Below are 17,943 nucleotides of genomic sequence, written 5' to 3' on the forward strand. Positions count from 1 at the left end.
TATAGCCATATTTATTATTGGCCAGTCAAAAATTAATCAAAATTCTACCTAGTAAAAAAATTTCATTTTATTATGAATTTAATATTATTTTATTAAATAATAAAATAATATTGGAACATTAGAACTCTTTTTGGCTTCGATATTGTCTGATATACTAATTTTTATTGATTCAATGTTTTTACACAGTTTTAAATTTAAGAGTGATAGTAAAATGTAATATTGTCATTGCAGCAGCAGAAGGAGTAAAACCTTGCAAGTTGACTCTAAACATTTTGGGAACAATAAAAATTTTACCAAACTTTTTTGTAATTGCCTCTTATAGAGATCTTATATCAGAGTAGCTATCAAATAGCCTTACAAATAAATTATTACCTGCTGATTATCTTTAGATATTTTTAAATGTTTCTTTTGATGTTTTCTTATAGGTATTGGACTTCTGAGTAATGCTTGTTTGCATAATTATGTTAATAAATATTTTCTGACGAATGCTATACTTAAAAACAGAGAACTTGTAAAATGTTATTAAAATGTTATTGGCATATCTCAAATCACTATTTCTTATAGTTATTGCTTGTTTTTATTTTCTGGAGGCAGAAGAGGAATCGTGTTTAATTACCTTAGAAAACTTTATAGAACAAAACAAGGATCTATACACTCTAGGATCTGATGAGACTCCTGTCTAAGGACCATTTTTCTCCATTCTTTGGTTGAATTCCTTTTCCTCTATGTTATTAAACTTAGTACATCCTTATATGCTTCAAGACTAATGTGTATGAGGTGAAGACAGTTCTTCAGGTAATGAGGAAGATGTATGTAAATCAAACAGTGAATATGTAGAGAATGTTTTTAAAGAAATTATAAAGGCAAACATACACTTTTTATATAATTGATTTCTTAATGGCAACATTACTTTTTACTTCATCTTACTATTAAGCCTTTGTTGTCTTGCCTAGATATCCCTACCCACAGATCATTGCTTCTTAAAATTATCATTTTCAAGGTCTAATTCAAATACTAACTTTTCCAGGATGTTATCCTTGTTTTTCATTGGCCAGTCCCTCTGTCCTCATAAGCTTTTCTACCTAAATTATTTTTCTCTTCTGATATATAATATATTCTACCTTGCGTTATAGTTATATATCCACATGTGCTTCCATATCCTAGAGGAAATGTTTTTATGCCTTATCACAGCATCTAGTGTCTATACGTAGATGTTCAATGATCAGTATTTGTTGAGTTCAGGAATGAATATATAATAAAGGATATCTTAATGTCATGTGTATTACTGGTTTTTACCCTTACAATTATTTTATTTACTAATTTTAAACCTTTTTTATTTTCTGCTCAAATTTTTAGCTATTAGAAATTCTGACTTAGTAGAGTATGTTATTGGTAGAGTATGTTAATGTATTTTAGAAATCTCATAATATGGTATTTTTTGTTACTTTCTTCTATTTACTTATCTCTATCACTACTTTTTTTTGACTGACTCTCGCTCTGTTGCCCAGGCTAGAGTGCAGTGGAGCTATTTTGGCTCACTGCAACCTCTGCCTCCTGGGTTCAAAGCGATCCTCCTGCCTCAGCCTCCAGAGTAACTGGGATTATAGGCGTGCACCACCATGACCAGCAAAGTTTTGTATTTTTAGTAGAGATGGGGTTTCACCATGTTGGCCAGGCTGATCTCGAACCCCTGACCTCAGGTTATCTGCCCGCCTCGGCCTCCCAAAGTGCTGGGATTACAGGTGTGAGCCACTGTGCCTAGCCTCTATCACTGCTTTTAAACTTGAGGAAAAGAAACTTTTTGTAATAAATACAGAAAACGATAGTAAATGGTGGCTTAAAGAGCTGTGTAATTGAATTCATTTTCCTTCCATAATATGCCAGTTCTGACATGAACTCCTGTAACAGGCAACTTTTAATTTGCCTTGAAATTACTCCATTTATTAACCTGTGATTTATACTGTTTATATGAAATGTGTAGACTGAATGTTAAAATTTTAATAAGAGTGTCAGTTATAATTTGAAGTATAGTATAGCTGTCCTTTGGTATCCACACAGAATTGGCTCTAGCACTCCTTGCAAATAACAGAATCTACAAGGACATTATATAAAAGGCATAATATTTGCATATAACCTATGTACATCCTCCTATATACTTTAAATTATCTCTATATTAGATACCTAATACAATGTAAATGCTATATTAATTGTTGTTATACAATACTGGTTTTTTATTTGTATCATCATTTATTTATTTATTTATTTTTTGTGAGGGAGTTTTGCTCTTGTTGCCCAGGTTGGAGTGCAATGTTGTGATCTCGACTCACTGCAACCTCCACTTCCCAGGTTCAAGTGATTCTCCTGCCTCAGCCTCCCGAGCAGCTGGGATTACAGGCATGTGTCACCACGCCCAGCTAATTTTTGTATTTTTATTAGAGATGGGGTTTTGCAATGTTGGTCAGGCTGATCTCGAACTCCTGACCTCAGATGATCCACCTGCCTCAACCTCCCAAAGTTCTGGGATTAAAGGCGTGAGCCACCATGCCCGTCCTAATTGTATTGTTTTATATATCCATATCTATATCTATAGATATAGATATATCAAATATTTTCAACCTGCAGTTGATTGGATTTGATGATGCAGAAGCTGTGGATATGGAGGGGCACATATACTTTAAAATATGACCAGTTTTGCGTACATTTTCCATGATTCTACTTCTTCAGCACACTTATGAAGCTGATTGAAGGGAAAGGATTGTGTTTACTGTGTTTATATGATGTGGTACTGAGCACAGGGCTACATAGGCGTGAGTACTGAATTAACATAATTTGAAACCTTTATTGTGTGAAGTCTTTCAGTATTATAATTATTTCTTTCTGCAAACAGAAGAGGATGTTTGTAGGAATGTATATTGGACATACAGAGTTATATAGGATGCTGCTGTTTAATACCTTATGTTTTCTGTTTTAGCTTATCTATTTTAGGCAAGGACATGAAGCTTATGTTCGGGCTGTAAGGAAATCAAAAATATACAGTGTTAATTTACAAAAACAGCCATGGAACAAAATGGATCTCAGGGTAAGTTTGCCAAATTCATAAGCTATGCAATTGAAGTAGCTTTGGAATTAAATTGCTTACCCATGTTTTTTTTCCTCAGTTTTATGAATATTTCACTGTTGATTGTGTATCCAAGATAAGATGGTGTACTATACTCTTATAGAACTGAATATTATGGATCACATTTTATATGTTTCTTAAAATTTGTATGCTATTTTCTATTGTCTAGTCTATACTAGTCCATAATTAGAGCAAAGCAGGAGTTCCCTTGTATGGATATTTTCTCTAATCAGCAACTTTGTACATTCTGGATGCTTCATAAACTGAGCGTGTAGACTATAAACACTCTCAAGGTTCTGACAGCTTTGGTATATATTAAATATGATAAATCACAATAAGCCCCGAAACGTATGGTGTTTTGTAACATAGCTGTTTTGATATATTACCCATGTAGCTACATATATAATATCCATGTGGCTCCATATTTTATGGAGAATGATTTTGTCAATATTTCATTCATTTGTACATATATATGTGTGTGTATATATATATGCACACATGCACATACAAACAGACATAGGTATACATTCACCACCATTTCTACCTAGGTTTATTTGTGTTTCAGTTTGGTTTTCTGAACAAGAGACTAAAGGGCCGTTTTACGATAGTTTTCCAGGTAAATGAAGGGTTGTGTGATGATTCTTGACAGGAAGGATATAAAAGAGAATATGTTTGTTTGTTTATTTATTTATTTATTTATTTATTTATTTATTTATTATTTCTTTTGAGACAGAGTCTCACTCTGTTGCCCAGGTTGGAGTGCAGTGGCCCTATCTCGCCTCACTGCAACCTCCGCCTCCAGGGTTCAAGCGATTCTTCTGCCTCAGCCTCCTGAGTAGCTGGGATTACAGGCACATGCCACCACGCCTGGCTAATTTTTGTATTTTTATTGGAGACGGAATTTCGCCACGTTGACCAGGCTAGTCTTGAACTCCTGACCTCAGGGTGATCCACCCGCCTCAGCTTCCCAAAGTGCTTAGGATACAGGCATGAGCCACCGTGCCCAGCTGAGAATATGTATATTTATTAAAATAAAGATTTGATTTAGATGTTTGTAAAACTTTTTATTAATGTCATCAGGTGGTAAAGTAGCTTATCACATGAGCTTTACATAATCATCTTCTGGAAGATAGGGACAGCTCCCATCTATTCTGCATCAAGTAAAAGTTGAGTTCTTCTTTAGATTCACAGGACTGAATAAAACATGTGATTTCTAACTTTTTTTTTTTTTTTAAAGACAGAGTCTTGCTCTGTCACCCAGGCTGGAGTGCAGCAGAGCGATCTCCACTCACTGCAACCTCTGCCTCCCAGGTGCAAGCAATTCTCCTGCCTCAGCGTCTCGAGTAGCTGGGATTACAGGCGCCCACCACCACGCCTGTCTAATTTTTGCCTTTTTAGTAAAGATGGAGTTTCACCATGTTGGCCAGGCCGGTCTCAAACTCCTGACCTCAGGTGATCCACCCTCCTTGGCCTCCAAAAGTGCTGGGGTTACAGGAATGAGCTGCCGCACCCAGCCAAGTTCTTACTTTTTATCCTAACCTTGTTGTTCTAGGAAATTGTAGGAGCAGCTTATATGTGGTAAAAGAGCTTAGGCTTTGGAATAAGACCTGGATTTCAATTGTAGCTCTGCTATATGCTAGTATATAACTTTAAGCAGGACCCTATACCTACAAAGATCAGTTTTGCCTGTTAAATGTGACTAATAATCAGTGAATGTGTATGATTATTGTAAGATCATATCCAGAATATATAAGGAACTTAACAAGCAAAAAAAACAAACAATCTCATGAAAAAATGGGTAAAGGACATGAACAGACACTTTTTTTTTTTTTTTTTTTTGAGATGGAGTCTCGCTCTGTCGCCCAGGCTGGAGTGCGGTGGCTGGACCTCATCTCACTGCAAGCTCCGCCTCCCGGGTTTATGCCATTCTCCTGCCTCAGCCTCCCGAGTAGCTGGGACTACAGGTGCCCGCCACCTTGCCCGGCTACATTTTTGTATTTTTTTAGTAGAGACGGGGTTTCACCGTGTTGGCCAGGATGGTCTCAATCTCCTGACCTCGTGATCCGCCTGTCTCGGCCTCCCAAAGTGCTGAGATTACAGGCTCGAGCCACCGCGCCCGGCCACAGACACTTCTTAAAAGAAAATATATAAGTGGCCAACAAACATATGAAAAAATGCTAAAACATCACTTATCATTAGGGAAATGCAATTCAAAACCACAAGATACCATCTCACACCAGTCAGAATGGGTATTATTAAAAAGTCAAAACAAACAAACAGATGCTTGTGAGGTTGTGGAGAGGGGAGAATGCTTATATACTACTGCTGGGAATGTGAATTAGTTCAGCCACTCTGGAAAGCAGTCTGGAGATTTCTCAAAAAACTTGAACTACCCAAATTCCATTATTGGATGTATATCCAAAGGAATATAAATTGTTCTGCCATGAAGACACATGCACACGCATGTTCATCATAGCACTATTCACAATAGCAAAGACATGGAATCAATCTAGATGCCCGTCAGTGGTAGACTGGATAAAAAAAAAGTACATATACATCATGGAATATTATGTAGCTATAAAAAAATGAGATCATGGCCTTTACAGCAACATAGATGGAGCTGAAGGCCATTATTGTAAGTAAAACAGCTAAAAAATGAAAAATCAAATACCACATGCCCTCACTTACAAATGGGTACTAAACAGTTGGACAATTGGACATGCAGATGGAAATGATAGACACTGGGGACTCCAAAGGAAGGGAGACTAGGAGAGGGATAGGGGTTTAAAAATTAGCTATTTGGTACAATGGTTACTCTTTGGAGGATGGGTACACTAGAAACTCAGACCCCACCATTATGCAATATATCCATGTAACAAACCTGCACGTGTACCCCATGAATCTAAAGTAAAACAAAAACAACAAAAAAGATAATGTTGTAGATATTAAAAAATGTAAGTCTTCACCCTAAACATGTACACGTACATATGTTTTTGCTAGGGGGGTGATTTTTAACCAGAGCATCATACTTCACTAGGGAGTTTTTCCAAAATAGATATATTACCGAACTGTACCCCAAACGTAGAATTCGATTCTATAGGTATAGGATTTCAGAACATTAAATTTGAAGCATTTCCCCAGGTGATGTGGCTGCTCATTCTTGGTTTAGAACCTTGCACTAAACTACAACCTGCTATTAAGAGTTAAGAGCCATGTCTTATTACCTTTAACACTTAGTGTAGTGCCTGGCATTTAGAGAATTTTCAGATATTAATAAATTGTTCAAGTAATAATGAAATACTATGCCAATGTTAAGTAATTATTTATATTGAAAGTAATAATTTATTGGTATTCTCATGAATAGGAGCAAGAGTTTGTTAAGATTGTAGGAATCAAATATGAGGTTGGCCCACCCACACTGTGCTGCTTGAAGCTTGCATTTCTGGACCCAATTTCAGGCAAAATGACTGGAGAATCTTTTTCCATTAAGTGAGTAGTTATCTCTGGGTCTCTGTGTTTGAGTGTGTGTATTTTAATACCTATTGTATATTCTACAGAGTACAGGGCTCAATGGGAGAGAAAATACTATAGCATTCTGTACTACAGGGTTTAGAATTATAAGACCAGAGTTTAATTCCTAGTTTGTTTCTCCATTTTATTTATATTTGTGTGTGGTGTGTGTGTGTGTATGTATGTATTTATGTTATGGATAGTTAGATAGATAGGTTCATAAGCAAGTTACTTAACCTCTCTGAATTTGTGTCTTCATTTGTAAAATGGAAATGGTAATCTCTTCCTAAAGATTGTTGTGAGGCATCAAAGACAAACCTTTATAATTCCCTAATCGAATGTTTGAAACATGGTAGTTGCTTTTATTTCTGTTAATAATAACAGGAATAATAAGTCAGAGATTCTTTATGTGAAGCTGAGTTTAAAATGTAAGGAGATTAAAGAACATTAATTCATACTCCTTAATATAAAATACCTCATATTAATGTTTATAAACCTGTATTGGCATCTTTATATTTTCAAAGTACTATGACAGTAGGCAAGGCACTCCCAAACAGATCAGATAGGATGGTGTTTAAGTAAAGACATTTCTAGGGACTGTGAGGTTTGGACAATTTTCTTTTTTTCTTTTTTTTTTTTTTTGAGACGGAGTCTCGCTCTGTCGCCCAGGCTGGAGTGCAGTGGCCGGATCTCAGCTCACTGCAAGCTCCGCCTCCCAGGTTCACGCCATTCTCCTGCCTCAGCCTCCCGAGTAGCTGGGACTACAGGCGCCCGCCACCTCGCCCGGCTAGTTTTTTGTATTTTTTAATAGAGACGGGGTTTCACCGTATTAGCCAGGATGGTCTTGATCTCCTGACCTCGTGATCCACCCGTCTCGGCCTCCCAAAGTGCTGGGATTACAGGCTTGAGCCACCGCGCCTGTTCGCGCATTTTTCTTAATGGGTCTACAATAAACATATATCCTTGGACATTTAGCAACATATATTGTTATATCTCTATATTGATTCATATGTGCTTTATTTTCTGTATAGGTATCATGACATGCCAGATGTCATTGACTTCCTTGTGCTACATCAGTTTTATAATGAAGCCAAAGAAAGGAACTGGCAGATTGGTAAGTATAGAATTGTTTTTTAATAACTATTAAGCTTATGTACAGTAAGTAACTTTTTAACTGTGATTGAACAGAAAGAAACTAGCTTATCATTTAGCCAAAAAAGCTATCAGAGAAACTAGAAAACTTAAGTTAAAGTTTCCTTTTAGTTATTTCTCATGCACATTGTGTGTGACATATAATCTCTAAACCTTCTGCAAATATCTACTCTATTAGTATACAAATAGGAATATAAAGAAAATTCACAAATGTCAGTTGCCCTAAAATAGAGCACTTTACACTTAGGTTCTAAAACAGATGATTACTGATTGTGATTTGTTTCCTTTTTTCCTTCTTCCATCTTTATTTCCCTCCCTGTCACCTTCACACCCTCTTTTGCTCGTTTACCTTCCTTCCTTTTCTTTTTTGAGTATAAAAAGCAGTATAACAATAATGTAAAGGAAAACATTTTAAAAGTTAAAGAAATTTGCTTATAGCTCTATTGTGTAACAATACAATACAGAACATAAGGATTTTTAAACTATTGACTTTTTTGCACACTTAATTACTTTGGCCTGAATTTTAAAAATCTAATTGTAGCCATACATATTAGTTCATTTTCACACTGCTATAAAGATACTACCTGAGACTGGGTAATTTATAAAGAAAAAATTGTTTATTTCACAGTTCCACATGACTCGGGAGGCCTTAGGAAATTTACAATCATGGCAGAAGGCAAAAGGGAAGCAAGACTTTCTTCATATGGCTGCAGGAGACAGAGAGTTAGAAGGGGAAGTGCCACACTTTCAAACCATCAGATCTTGTGAAAACTCACTTACCATCACGAGAACAGCATGAGGGAAACTGCCCCTATAATCCCATCAACTCCTATCAAGTCCCTCCCCGGATGCGAGGGGATTAGGATTCAAGATGAGATTATGGTGGGGACACAGAGCCTAGCCATGTCATTCAGCCCCGGCCCCTCCCAAATCTCATGTCCTCATTTCAAAACCAGTCAACAGTCCCCCAAAGTCTTAACTCATTCCAGCATTAACCCAAAAGTCCACATCCAAAGTATCATCTGAGACAAGGCAAGTCACTTCTGCCTATGAACAAGTTTGTTACTTGCTAGATATAATGGGGGTACAGGCATTGGATAAATACACCCATTCCAAATGGGAGAAATTGGCCAAAGCAAAGGGACTGAAGGCTCCATGCAAGTCTGAAATCCAGTGGAGCAGTCAAATTTTAAAGCTCCCAAATGATCTCCTCTGACTCCATGTCTCACATCCAGGTCACGCTGATGCAAGAGGTGGGTTCCCATGCTCTTGGGCAGCTCCATCCCTGTGACTTTGCAGGGTATATCCCCTTTCCCAGCTGCTTTCACAGGCTGGCGTTGAGTGTCTGCAGCTTTTCCAGGCACACTGTGTGTGCTGTCGGTGAATCTGCCATTCTGGGGTCTGGAGGATGATGACCCTCTTCTCACAACTCCACTAGGCAGTGCCCCAGTGGGGCCTCTGTATGGGGGCTCCAACCCCACATTTCCCTTCTGCACTGCCCTAGCAGAGATTCTCCATGAGGGCTCTGCCCCGGCAGCAGAGTTTTACCTGGATATCCAGGCATTTCCATACATCCTCTGAAATCTAGGTGAAGGTTCCCAAACCTCAATTCTTGACTTCTATGCATCTGCAGACCCAACACCACGTGCAAGCTACCAAGGTTTGGGGCTTGCAACCTTTGAAACAACAGCCTGAGCAATACCTTGACCCTTTTTATTCATGGCTGGAGCTGGAGCAGCTGGCAAACAGCACCAAGTTCCAAGTGTGCACAGAGCAGGGGAGCAGCCCCAAGAAACCATTTTTTCCTTCTAGGCCCCGGGGCTTGTGATGGGAGGGGCTGCCTTGAAGAGCTCTGACATGCTCTGGAGACATTTTCCCCATTTTCTTGATGATTAACATTTGGCTCCTAGTTACTTATGCAAATTTCTGCAGCTGGCTTGAATTTCTCCTCAGAAAATGGGTTTTTCTTTTTGGAGACAGAGTCTTGCTCTGTCGCCCAGGCTGGAGTGCAGTGGCCAGATCTCAGCTCACTGCAAGCTCCGCCTCCCGGGTTTACGCCATTCTCCTGCCTCAGCCTCCCGAGTAGCTGGGACTACAGGCACCCACCACCTCGCCCGGCTAGTTTTTTGTATTTTTTAGTAGAGATGGGGGTTTCACCGTGTTAGCCAGGATGGTCTTGATGTCTTGATCTGCTGACCTCGTGATCCGCCCGTCTCAGCCTCCCAAAGTGCTGGGATTACAGGCTTGAGCCACCATGCCCGGCCAGGTTTTTCTTTTTTATCGTTATCAGTCATCAGGCTGTAAAATTTCTGAACTTTAATGCTCTGTTTCCCTTTTAAAGATAAGTTTCAATTCCAAACAACAACTTTGTGAATATATAAAACTGAATGCTTTTAACAGCAGCCAAGTCACTCCTTGAATGCTTTGCTGCTTAGAAATGTCTTCCACCAGATACCCTAAATCATCTCTCTCAAGTTCAAGGTTCCACAGATCTCTAGGGCATGGGCAAAATGCTGCCTGTGTCTTTACTATAGCATAGGATGTGTGACCTTTACTCTAGTTTCCAATAAGTTCCTGATCTCCGTCTGAGACCACCTCAGCCTGGACTTCATGGTTCATATGACTATTAGCATTTTGGTCAAAACCATTCAACAAGTCTCTAGGAAGTTCCAAACTTTCCTACATCTTCCTTGATTTACAGCCTGCCCTGAAGATCTGTAATATACAAACTAGTATGAAGAGATTTTTAAAGAAAGCTTAAAAGCAAGATAGAAGAATCAACTGCATTTATGTACATATGTAATACAATAAGAAGTGTGCCTAATGATGATGCTAAGAAATTGAAAAAAGTTAGCATTTATTTAAGAAGACGTGGTGATATGTAATTTATTTCAGAAAGATTTCTACCACTTGGAAATCAAAATACATGAAGAGGTTAAAACGTAAAATAATCACTTATCTCGAAAACCTAGATGGAAGCTTCTGATAATGCTAGATACAATGTTACTTCTGTAGTCAACAAAAAGCAGTAATTTAGAGTGGGAACAGAGCTAATATTCTTAAGCGCATCCTTTTAAGAATTTTAAAACGTTATAGGTGATAGATTCCGCAGTATAATAGATGACGCCTGGTGGTTTGGAACTGTGGAGAGTCAGCAGCCTTTTCAACCAGAGTATCCTGATAGTTCTTTCCAGTGTTACAGTGTTCAGTAAGTATGTTTATGATCTTTTATGCCTAATATGATATTGTAGTAGTATGTGGACTTTTAAAAACCTCCACCAGGAGTAATGCCCTTTTATCTGACTTATCTAGTCTCACAATACCTATACCTGTAAAGAAGAAATTTGATGGTAAAGTGCTCAGTTCTTCCCTTTAGTTAAAGCAAAGTTCTTTGTTTTCTTTGACTAAAACAAAGGAATAACTAAACACTTTATTTCTACCTCTTTTATTGTCTGCATTTTTAATTATTTCTGCTTCAGACAAGAATTGCAACTATTTTTTAATGGGAAATACGGAAACTAATTTACTACTTAAAGTAATTGTTATTGCTGGAATATAGCAATGAATATTAGTACTTAGTCTTTTGTTTAGTTGTATGAATTCTAGGCAGAGGTGGTTGCCTCGTGTTTGGAAGTACTATTTGTTTGCAACATTTACTTTAATTCTTCTTGAAAATCCAGAGTTGTAAGATTGCTAACAAATAAATCCTCTCAAGAATGATAGAAGAAATGTTTATTCTATGAGGACTTTTAGTCTCCATATTGACTAAAAGTAGGCTTTCTGCCCTCTAAGTTTCATAGAGATGGACCATGTTTTCTCTATTAGAAGTTATTGTTATCTGTATGTAACCAGAGTTGTACTTTCAAGACAACTGTATTGCCCTTTTCAAATCTCACCCCCAAGAAGTCATGTAAAATTGTGGTAGTATATGAAAGGAAGTACTCTATGATCAATTTGATTTGCATCTTCTTATTTTTTGATAGCTGGGACAATAATGAGAGAGAAAAGATGAGCCCCTGGGATATGGAGCCAATTCCAGAAGGAAGTAAATATGCTTTTAAAAATGAATTATAATTCTTTTAAAAGTAAAATGATATTCACGTGATATTGGGAACTAATTTTTTTCTGATTTTTTAAAATCTTATACCTAGCTGCCTTTCCAGATGAAGTTGGTGCTGGTGTCCCTGTCTCCCAGGAAGAATTGACTGCTTTGCTATACAAACCCCAGGAAGGAGAGTGGGGGGCTCATTCCAGAGATGAAGAATGTGAACGGGTTATTCAGGGCATCAACCACCTTCTTTCCCTGGGTATGATGAATGTGAAAAAATTTTAGGAGCATGCAGAGGAGCTAGGAAAATCAGCAGAAATTTTAAGTTCTACAAAAGGATATGCAGTTTCTCACTGTACACTTTACTTTTAACTCAAGAAGCACAGTGATTCTAGTTTTAATATTAACAGTTTTATATGCTTGGCCAAAGTAATAACTGATAATTTTGTTTAAGCAATCTGGGGGATAATAGTGAAGGTAACCATGTAAGTGTCTATTTCCTTTTTGTATCACTTTGATTCTCTAGCTATTCCCTGAGCCTGACTTTGGATGGGTTTTTTGGTAAGGACAGTGGATGAGTAATGTATTTTACCCACGTGAATAGTTAAATTTTCTAAAACATGTCACTTGAGAAGTTTGGCATTTATCTAGGAAAGACAGAAATCTGAAGTTAAACCCAGTGCTCTTCTAATTTTATTTTACCTGATTTGAACCAGTGTATCATGCATGATTCATAGATAAGATATCCAAATATAAAGAATAACATTCTGTTTGTATAATGGAATCCTCATGGTTTTAGAAATGTAGTATATCACCCTCCCTTCTTGTTTATATATGAATAAATGTTTGTTACCATGAGATGTACCTTTATAGCTACCTTATTTGATTTTGATGATTTTGTAGATTTTGCCAGCCCTTTTGCTGTTCCAGTGGATCTCAGTGCCTACCCCTTGTATTGTACTGTAGTTGCTTATCCAACTGACCTCAATACCATCAGGCGGAGACTTGAAAATCGCTTTTACAGGTCTGTTTTGTTTTTTTTTTAATCACTTATTATAAAATTTATAGCTTTATGGCTTTTGCTTTCCTTTTGAGATCTGCGTTTTCATAGTATAACGTAATCATCCAAAAGATCCACACTAAAATTTCCTTTAAAAATTTAGAACATTAATTTCCCTTTATTTAGTAGATTCTCACTCTTGGGGATAGAGAAGAAAGGCTGAGAGGAAAATATGGGTAGTACAAATGGTGTGTAAAACAAAAAGTACATTTAACTTTAGTTTGTTAAAGGCAATTTAAGTGGTTTATGAATTCATCATGATTAAGGTGCTACAGATTTGGAGCATGTTTAATCCTCTGTTGGAGAATTTGGTCACAGTTAATTAGATTTAGTTACCAGCCCTGAAATATATACAGGAAGGAGCCAAGTAATTTTTTTCTTTGTTTTGGTTGGGATGGGAGATGATTATGGGAAGGCAGTAGAGGGCATTTCTTGGTCCCTCTCTCATCCAAGTCTCCTACTGACCACAGTATTCCATGACTGGTTAATCTGCCTTTGCAATTGAGAACTGGTTATATTTTTATAACATATTATTTTGATTTGATATTTATATCATAAAAGTAATTAGATAAAAATCTGTCATTTTTTAGAATCTGTTTTTTGTTGTTGTTGTTGTTGCTCTTCTTGGCTCTTTCCCTAAAAACTAAAGTAAACATTCTTTTGACTTTGTCAAATGACTCTTTACCCATAATGTCCTAGGTCAGTTTAAGTTTTGTATATACATTCCAGTGGTTCAAAATCCCTGCTTGTGCTTTATTTATTTATTTATTTTTTTGTTGAGACGGAGTCTCGCTCTGTCGCCCAGGCTGGAGTGCAGTGGCCGGATCTCAGCTCACTGCAAGCTCCGCCTCCCGGGTTTACGCCATTCTCTCGCCTCAGCCTCCCGAGTAGCTGGGACCACAGGCGCCCGCCACCTTGCCCGGCTAGTTTTTTGTATTTTTTTAGTAGAGACGGGGTTTCACCGTGTTAGCCAGGATGGTCTCGATCTCCTGACCTCGTGATCCGCCCGTCTCGGCCTCCCAAAGTGCTGGGATTACAGGCTTGAGCCACCGCGCCCGGCCCACTTGTGCTTTAAATACTGTAACTATATCATCTCCTTTTAGTGCTCATCAGTCAAATGTATTGAGTTATATACATATTGGAACACCTTTGACATACTATGTTTAAGTACATATTTGTTCCATATTGTATATTCCTAAAATATACTCTAAATATATCGGCCAAGACTAACAGAGTATTTTTTCTTTCACAGGAGAATATCAGCATTAATGTGGGAGGTACGCTATATTGAGCATAATGCCAGGACTTTCAATGAGCCAGACAGTCCTATAGTTAAAGCAGCTAAAATTGTAACTGATGTCTTACTTCGATTTATTGGTAAGAAGCAGTTTTAGCTTCCAGAGAATCTAACTTAAGGTTTTTAAAAAATGAATTTTAAAAAAATTAATTGAAAAATTGTAAAAATTACTGAAGCTATTGAAATGACTTGTTCTTAGGGATCAGAGCTGTACTGATATACTGGATACTTATAATAAAATTAAAGCAGAAGAACGAAACAGTACTGATGCAGAGGAGGTAAGAATCACAGCATGATTAGTAGGAATGAGTTACTTTTCTCTTATTTGAAGTACAGTATTATGTGTAAATGTTGTAATTGGCCACGAACAGCAAAACAGATTTTTGAAAGCTGGCTGAATACCAGCGTCTTTTAAAGTGTACTTAGATGGCATATACCAAAAATAAAATAGTGCTGCAGGGTTTATTCAGAGACAGGGGGCCAGTCATCATATTTGACACAGTGGGTGTAAATGATGAGAAATCAACACTTTATTTTCCAACATTTAGAAACAAGACAAGTGCTCAATATTTTAAAAGAATGCTTAGTTGATGAAAATTTCAGTAAGGATTTTATTTTCTATATGCTGTATAGAAAATATTAAAGTATTTTAAAGTTTCAGGCTTGAAAGTCTAAATTTTCAGTAGTTTCGTGAAATTGCTACTCGATTTCCTTTCTGAAAATTTATAAAGATAAACCAGTCTCTTCTGAATGAAATGGAAGTAGTACGCAGCAGACCCTCATATTCCTGATTTCCCCCTATGTTTCTAATTTACACAAAGCCATATTTGACTGGAGGTTATGATCGAAACAAAAACCAAAATAGAGATTGGAACAATATTGGAAAGTGGTAATTCACAAATCTTTACTGGAAAACAATTCATCCCAGGGATGAGTGACTCACATGTGCTAGATTGTGTTGCAGTGGCATGAGATATTTTGCATGTTTATATTATTTATACCGTTAATCTCCAGAATGGTAAATCTCCAATGCTGTTTTTTAAATTTTTTCATGAAAATGTGTCTGACAATGAAATATATTATTGCAGTTAATGTTATTTACATAATAAGGAAAACATGATATACCAATTAGATATTATTATAGTTTCTTGAAACCTAAGAAAAATCTATCACTAATATTTTTTATATTTTCTTATATATTCCTTATATTTTCTCTGATCTTTCACATAAATATATTTTAGCTTGAAATTTGATGTAGCAGGAATTTCACCTCAGAGTAGCACTGTTTGAGTTAAAATAGAAAACTTAAGTAAAAATGTAACTCAACAGCTTTATTTTATTAGAAAGGAGTACCAATATCTCATGAGCTACTTTTGATTTTCTACTACATATTACCCAGTATTTCTCCATCACTAGTGGTGCTTGGGTCTTGACTCTTCATATTAAAAAAATTATCCCTTCGAGAGATACTTAACTGAAATAGATCTCTTTCCTATGGGAAAATATAAATGCATATTATATGAGATCTATTTCTTGAAATGGCAATGGAGTAATCATGAATAATTAATAATTGTATATTAAATGAGCATGTCATATAGAATAAGGTTTTTAAAATTACTAACAGGTACATTTTAGGAAATAGCAACCACTATACTGTTCCCCTCCTTTCCAATTCTTATTTAAAGAGAAACCTTGTTTAATTCTTCTTCCAGTATATTTTCCAGCTTGTACACTGCATATTGGGAAAGTTTGGCATGAGTCTCCCTCTATCTTTTGTTCTACTTGCTGCTTCAGTGGGGGAAGTTAACTGTGATTTTATTTCCCATTTATTTGTAAATGTCCATCTAATTTATATGACTTTGAATGTAACTTACAGTCTTTTCTCACTCTTCCTTTTTAATTTAGGATACAGAAATGGTTGATTTAGATTCAGACGGTCCTGGTACTTCATCTGGAAGAAGGTGAGTAAATAAGTGAACTGCTGAGGAGATGCGTTTTCAGGTTTCCTGTGTCAGTGATCCCTAAGACCAACCCCATATTTGGAGAATTGCTAGAAGGATTCTTCTAACTAAGTATATTAGGTATGCTCATTGATAAGATTTACTACAGTGATGCAGTAAGGGTACCCAGTTGAATCATGGGGGAAAAGACACTGGCAGAGTCTGGAGAAATTTATGTACAGGCTTCCTTATGCTATTAATATCTTTCCCCTGTGTGGGGTCACATATCACACTCTTTTTCCAGCATGTGTGTGATTAGAGACTCAGTCCCCAAAGATTTTACTGGGGGCTGGTTATTTGGGTACCCTCTGACTATCACATACTGAGATTCCAGATTCCCAGAAGGAAATCAGGTATTCAGCACAAATCACATTGTTTATACTGTCTAGGGGCAGTAAACTGTCTTAATAATTTAGGAAGCCGTTCAAATGCCAGATTCCCAAATGCCAGCCAAGGCAACCTTGGAAGCAAGCTCTGGCCTGCTTTGTTAACTCTTTTGTGCAGACTTCTGCTCTATAATAATTAGACATGTAGTTATTTTATATAAGGAACAATATATTTTGAAATACTGAAAGAGATCGTAACAAAATCAAATGGTACAGAAGAGAATTTATCATGACCTCAAAGGATTTCCGGGAAACAAAAATCATTCAAGTATTCTTTTGAGAAAAATATGATGCCATTGTCAAGTATACTTAACTACCAGCAAATATTAAGGCATTATAACTTGATCTTGTAGAGGAAAGAAGCATTTGTTCCTCTGTACATTATTTGAAGTTCAGATTTGAGTACTAGAATTATTGCCATTTCCATGAATATAATGTCTAGGTTTTTTTGCTCATTAATTATTTTTGCCAGTGAAAATACTATCTAAGCTAAGAATCTAAAATAGCAGCTGCGCTATATATATACAGATAGATATATTAACATTAGGGACTCATGAGAAAATCAATTGAGTTAAGGAAAGATCTTTTACATATAACTCTATTAAAATCTGTAGGTCAAATGCCGAGGCAGAAGACAGTCTTTAAAGTGTAATCCTGATGCTTGGAAAAAACAATGCAAAGAACTATTGAGCCTCATTTATGAACGTGAAGACTCAGAGCCATTTCGACAGCCAGCCGATCTTCTTTCTTACCCAGTAAGCATACAGTTGTGTAAATAATTGTCAGTATGATAATTTCCCATAAACGTCCATGCTAAAATCTAGATAAGAGCAGTGTTCTCACTCCCTGCTTTCCTTTCTTTTTTTCCAATCTTTTGATTGTGAAAGTAGTAGTGTGGGCCGGGTGCAGTAGCTCAAGCCTGTAATCCCAGCACTTTGGGAGGCCGAGACGGGCGGATCACGAGGTCAGGAGATCGAGACCATCCTGGCCAACACAGTGAAACCCCGTCTCTACTAAAAAAATACAAAAAAGTAGCCGAGCGAGGTGGTAGGCGCCTGTAGTCCCAGCCACTCAGGAGGCTGAGGCAGGAGAATGGCATAAACCCGGGAGGCGGAGCTTGCAGTGAGCTGAGGTCCGGCCACTGCACTCCAGCCTGGGCGACAGAGTGAGACTCTGTCTCAAAAAAAAAAAAAAAAAAAAAAGTAGTAGTGTGCCTAGTTGATTTTTTAAAAAATGCTGTTGTATCTTCAGTGTGTAAATTATACAGTTGTAAAAGAAAAATTTGAATCAGAATTCATTTGCTATTCTTCCCATTTTTATTTCAGATGTTTATTTATACATTTTACTAACCTCGAATACACCTCTGTACACT

The 17,943-nt window shown here is 37.0% G+C and overlaps 1 protein-coding gene across 1 annotated transcript in view; it reads left to right on the forward strand.

The window, feature by feature from the left end:
- BRWD3 (bromodomain and WD repeat domain containing 3) overlaps window positions 1-17,943 on the forward strand; it is a 134,863-nt gene that overhangs the window by 101,262 nt on the left and 15,658 nt on the right. Inside the window, 11 exon segments of the mRNA XM_033201972.1 lie at window positions 2,972-3,079; window positions 6,483-6,607; window positions 7,660-7,742; window positions 10,877-10,988; window positions 11,764-11,825; window positions 11,932-12,087; window positions 12,732-12,852; window positions 14,141-14,265; window positions 14,384-14,463; window positions 16,091-16,146; window positions 17,185-17,326. Of these exon segments, the coding sequence (XP_033057863.1) occupies window positions 2,972-3,079; window positions 6,483-6,607; window positions 7,660-7,742; window positions 10,877-10,988; window positions 11,764-11,825; window positions 11,932-12,087; window positions 12,732-12,852; window positions 14,141-14,265; window positions 14,384-14,463; window positions 16,091-16,146; window positions 17,185-17,326 (1,170 nt within the window).

Source organism: Trachypithecus francoisi, unplaced genomic scaffold (assembly GCF_009764315.1).
Source record: "Trachypithecus francoisi isolate TF-2019V2 unplaced genomic scaffold, Tfra_2.0 Lachesis_group6, whole genome shotgun sequence".
Taxonomy (NCBI): Eukaryota; Metazoa; Chordata; class Mammalia; order Primates; family Cercopithecidae; genus Trachypithecus; species Trachypithecus francoisi.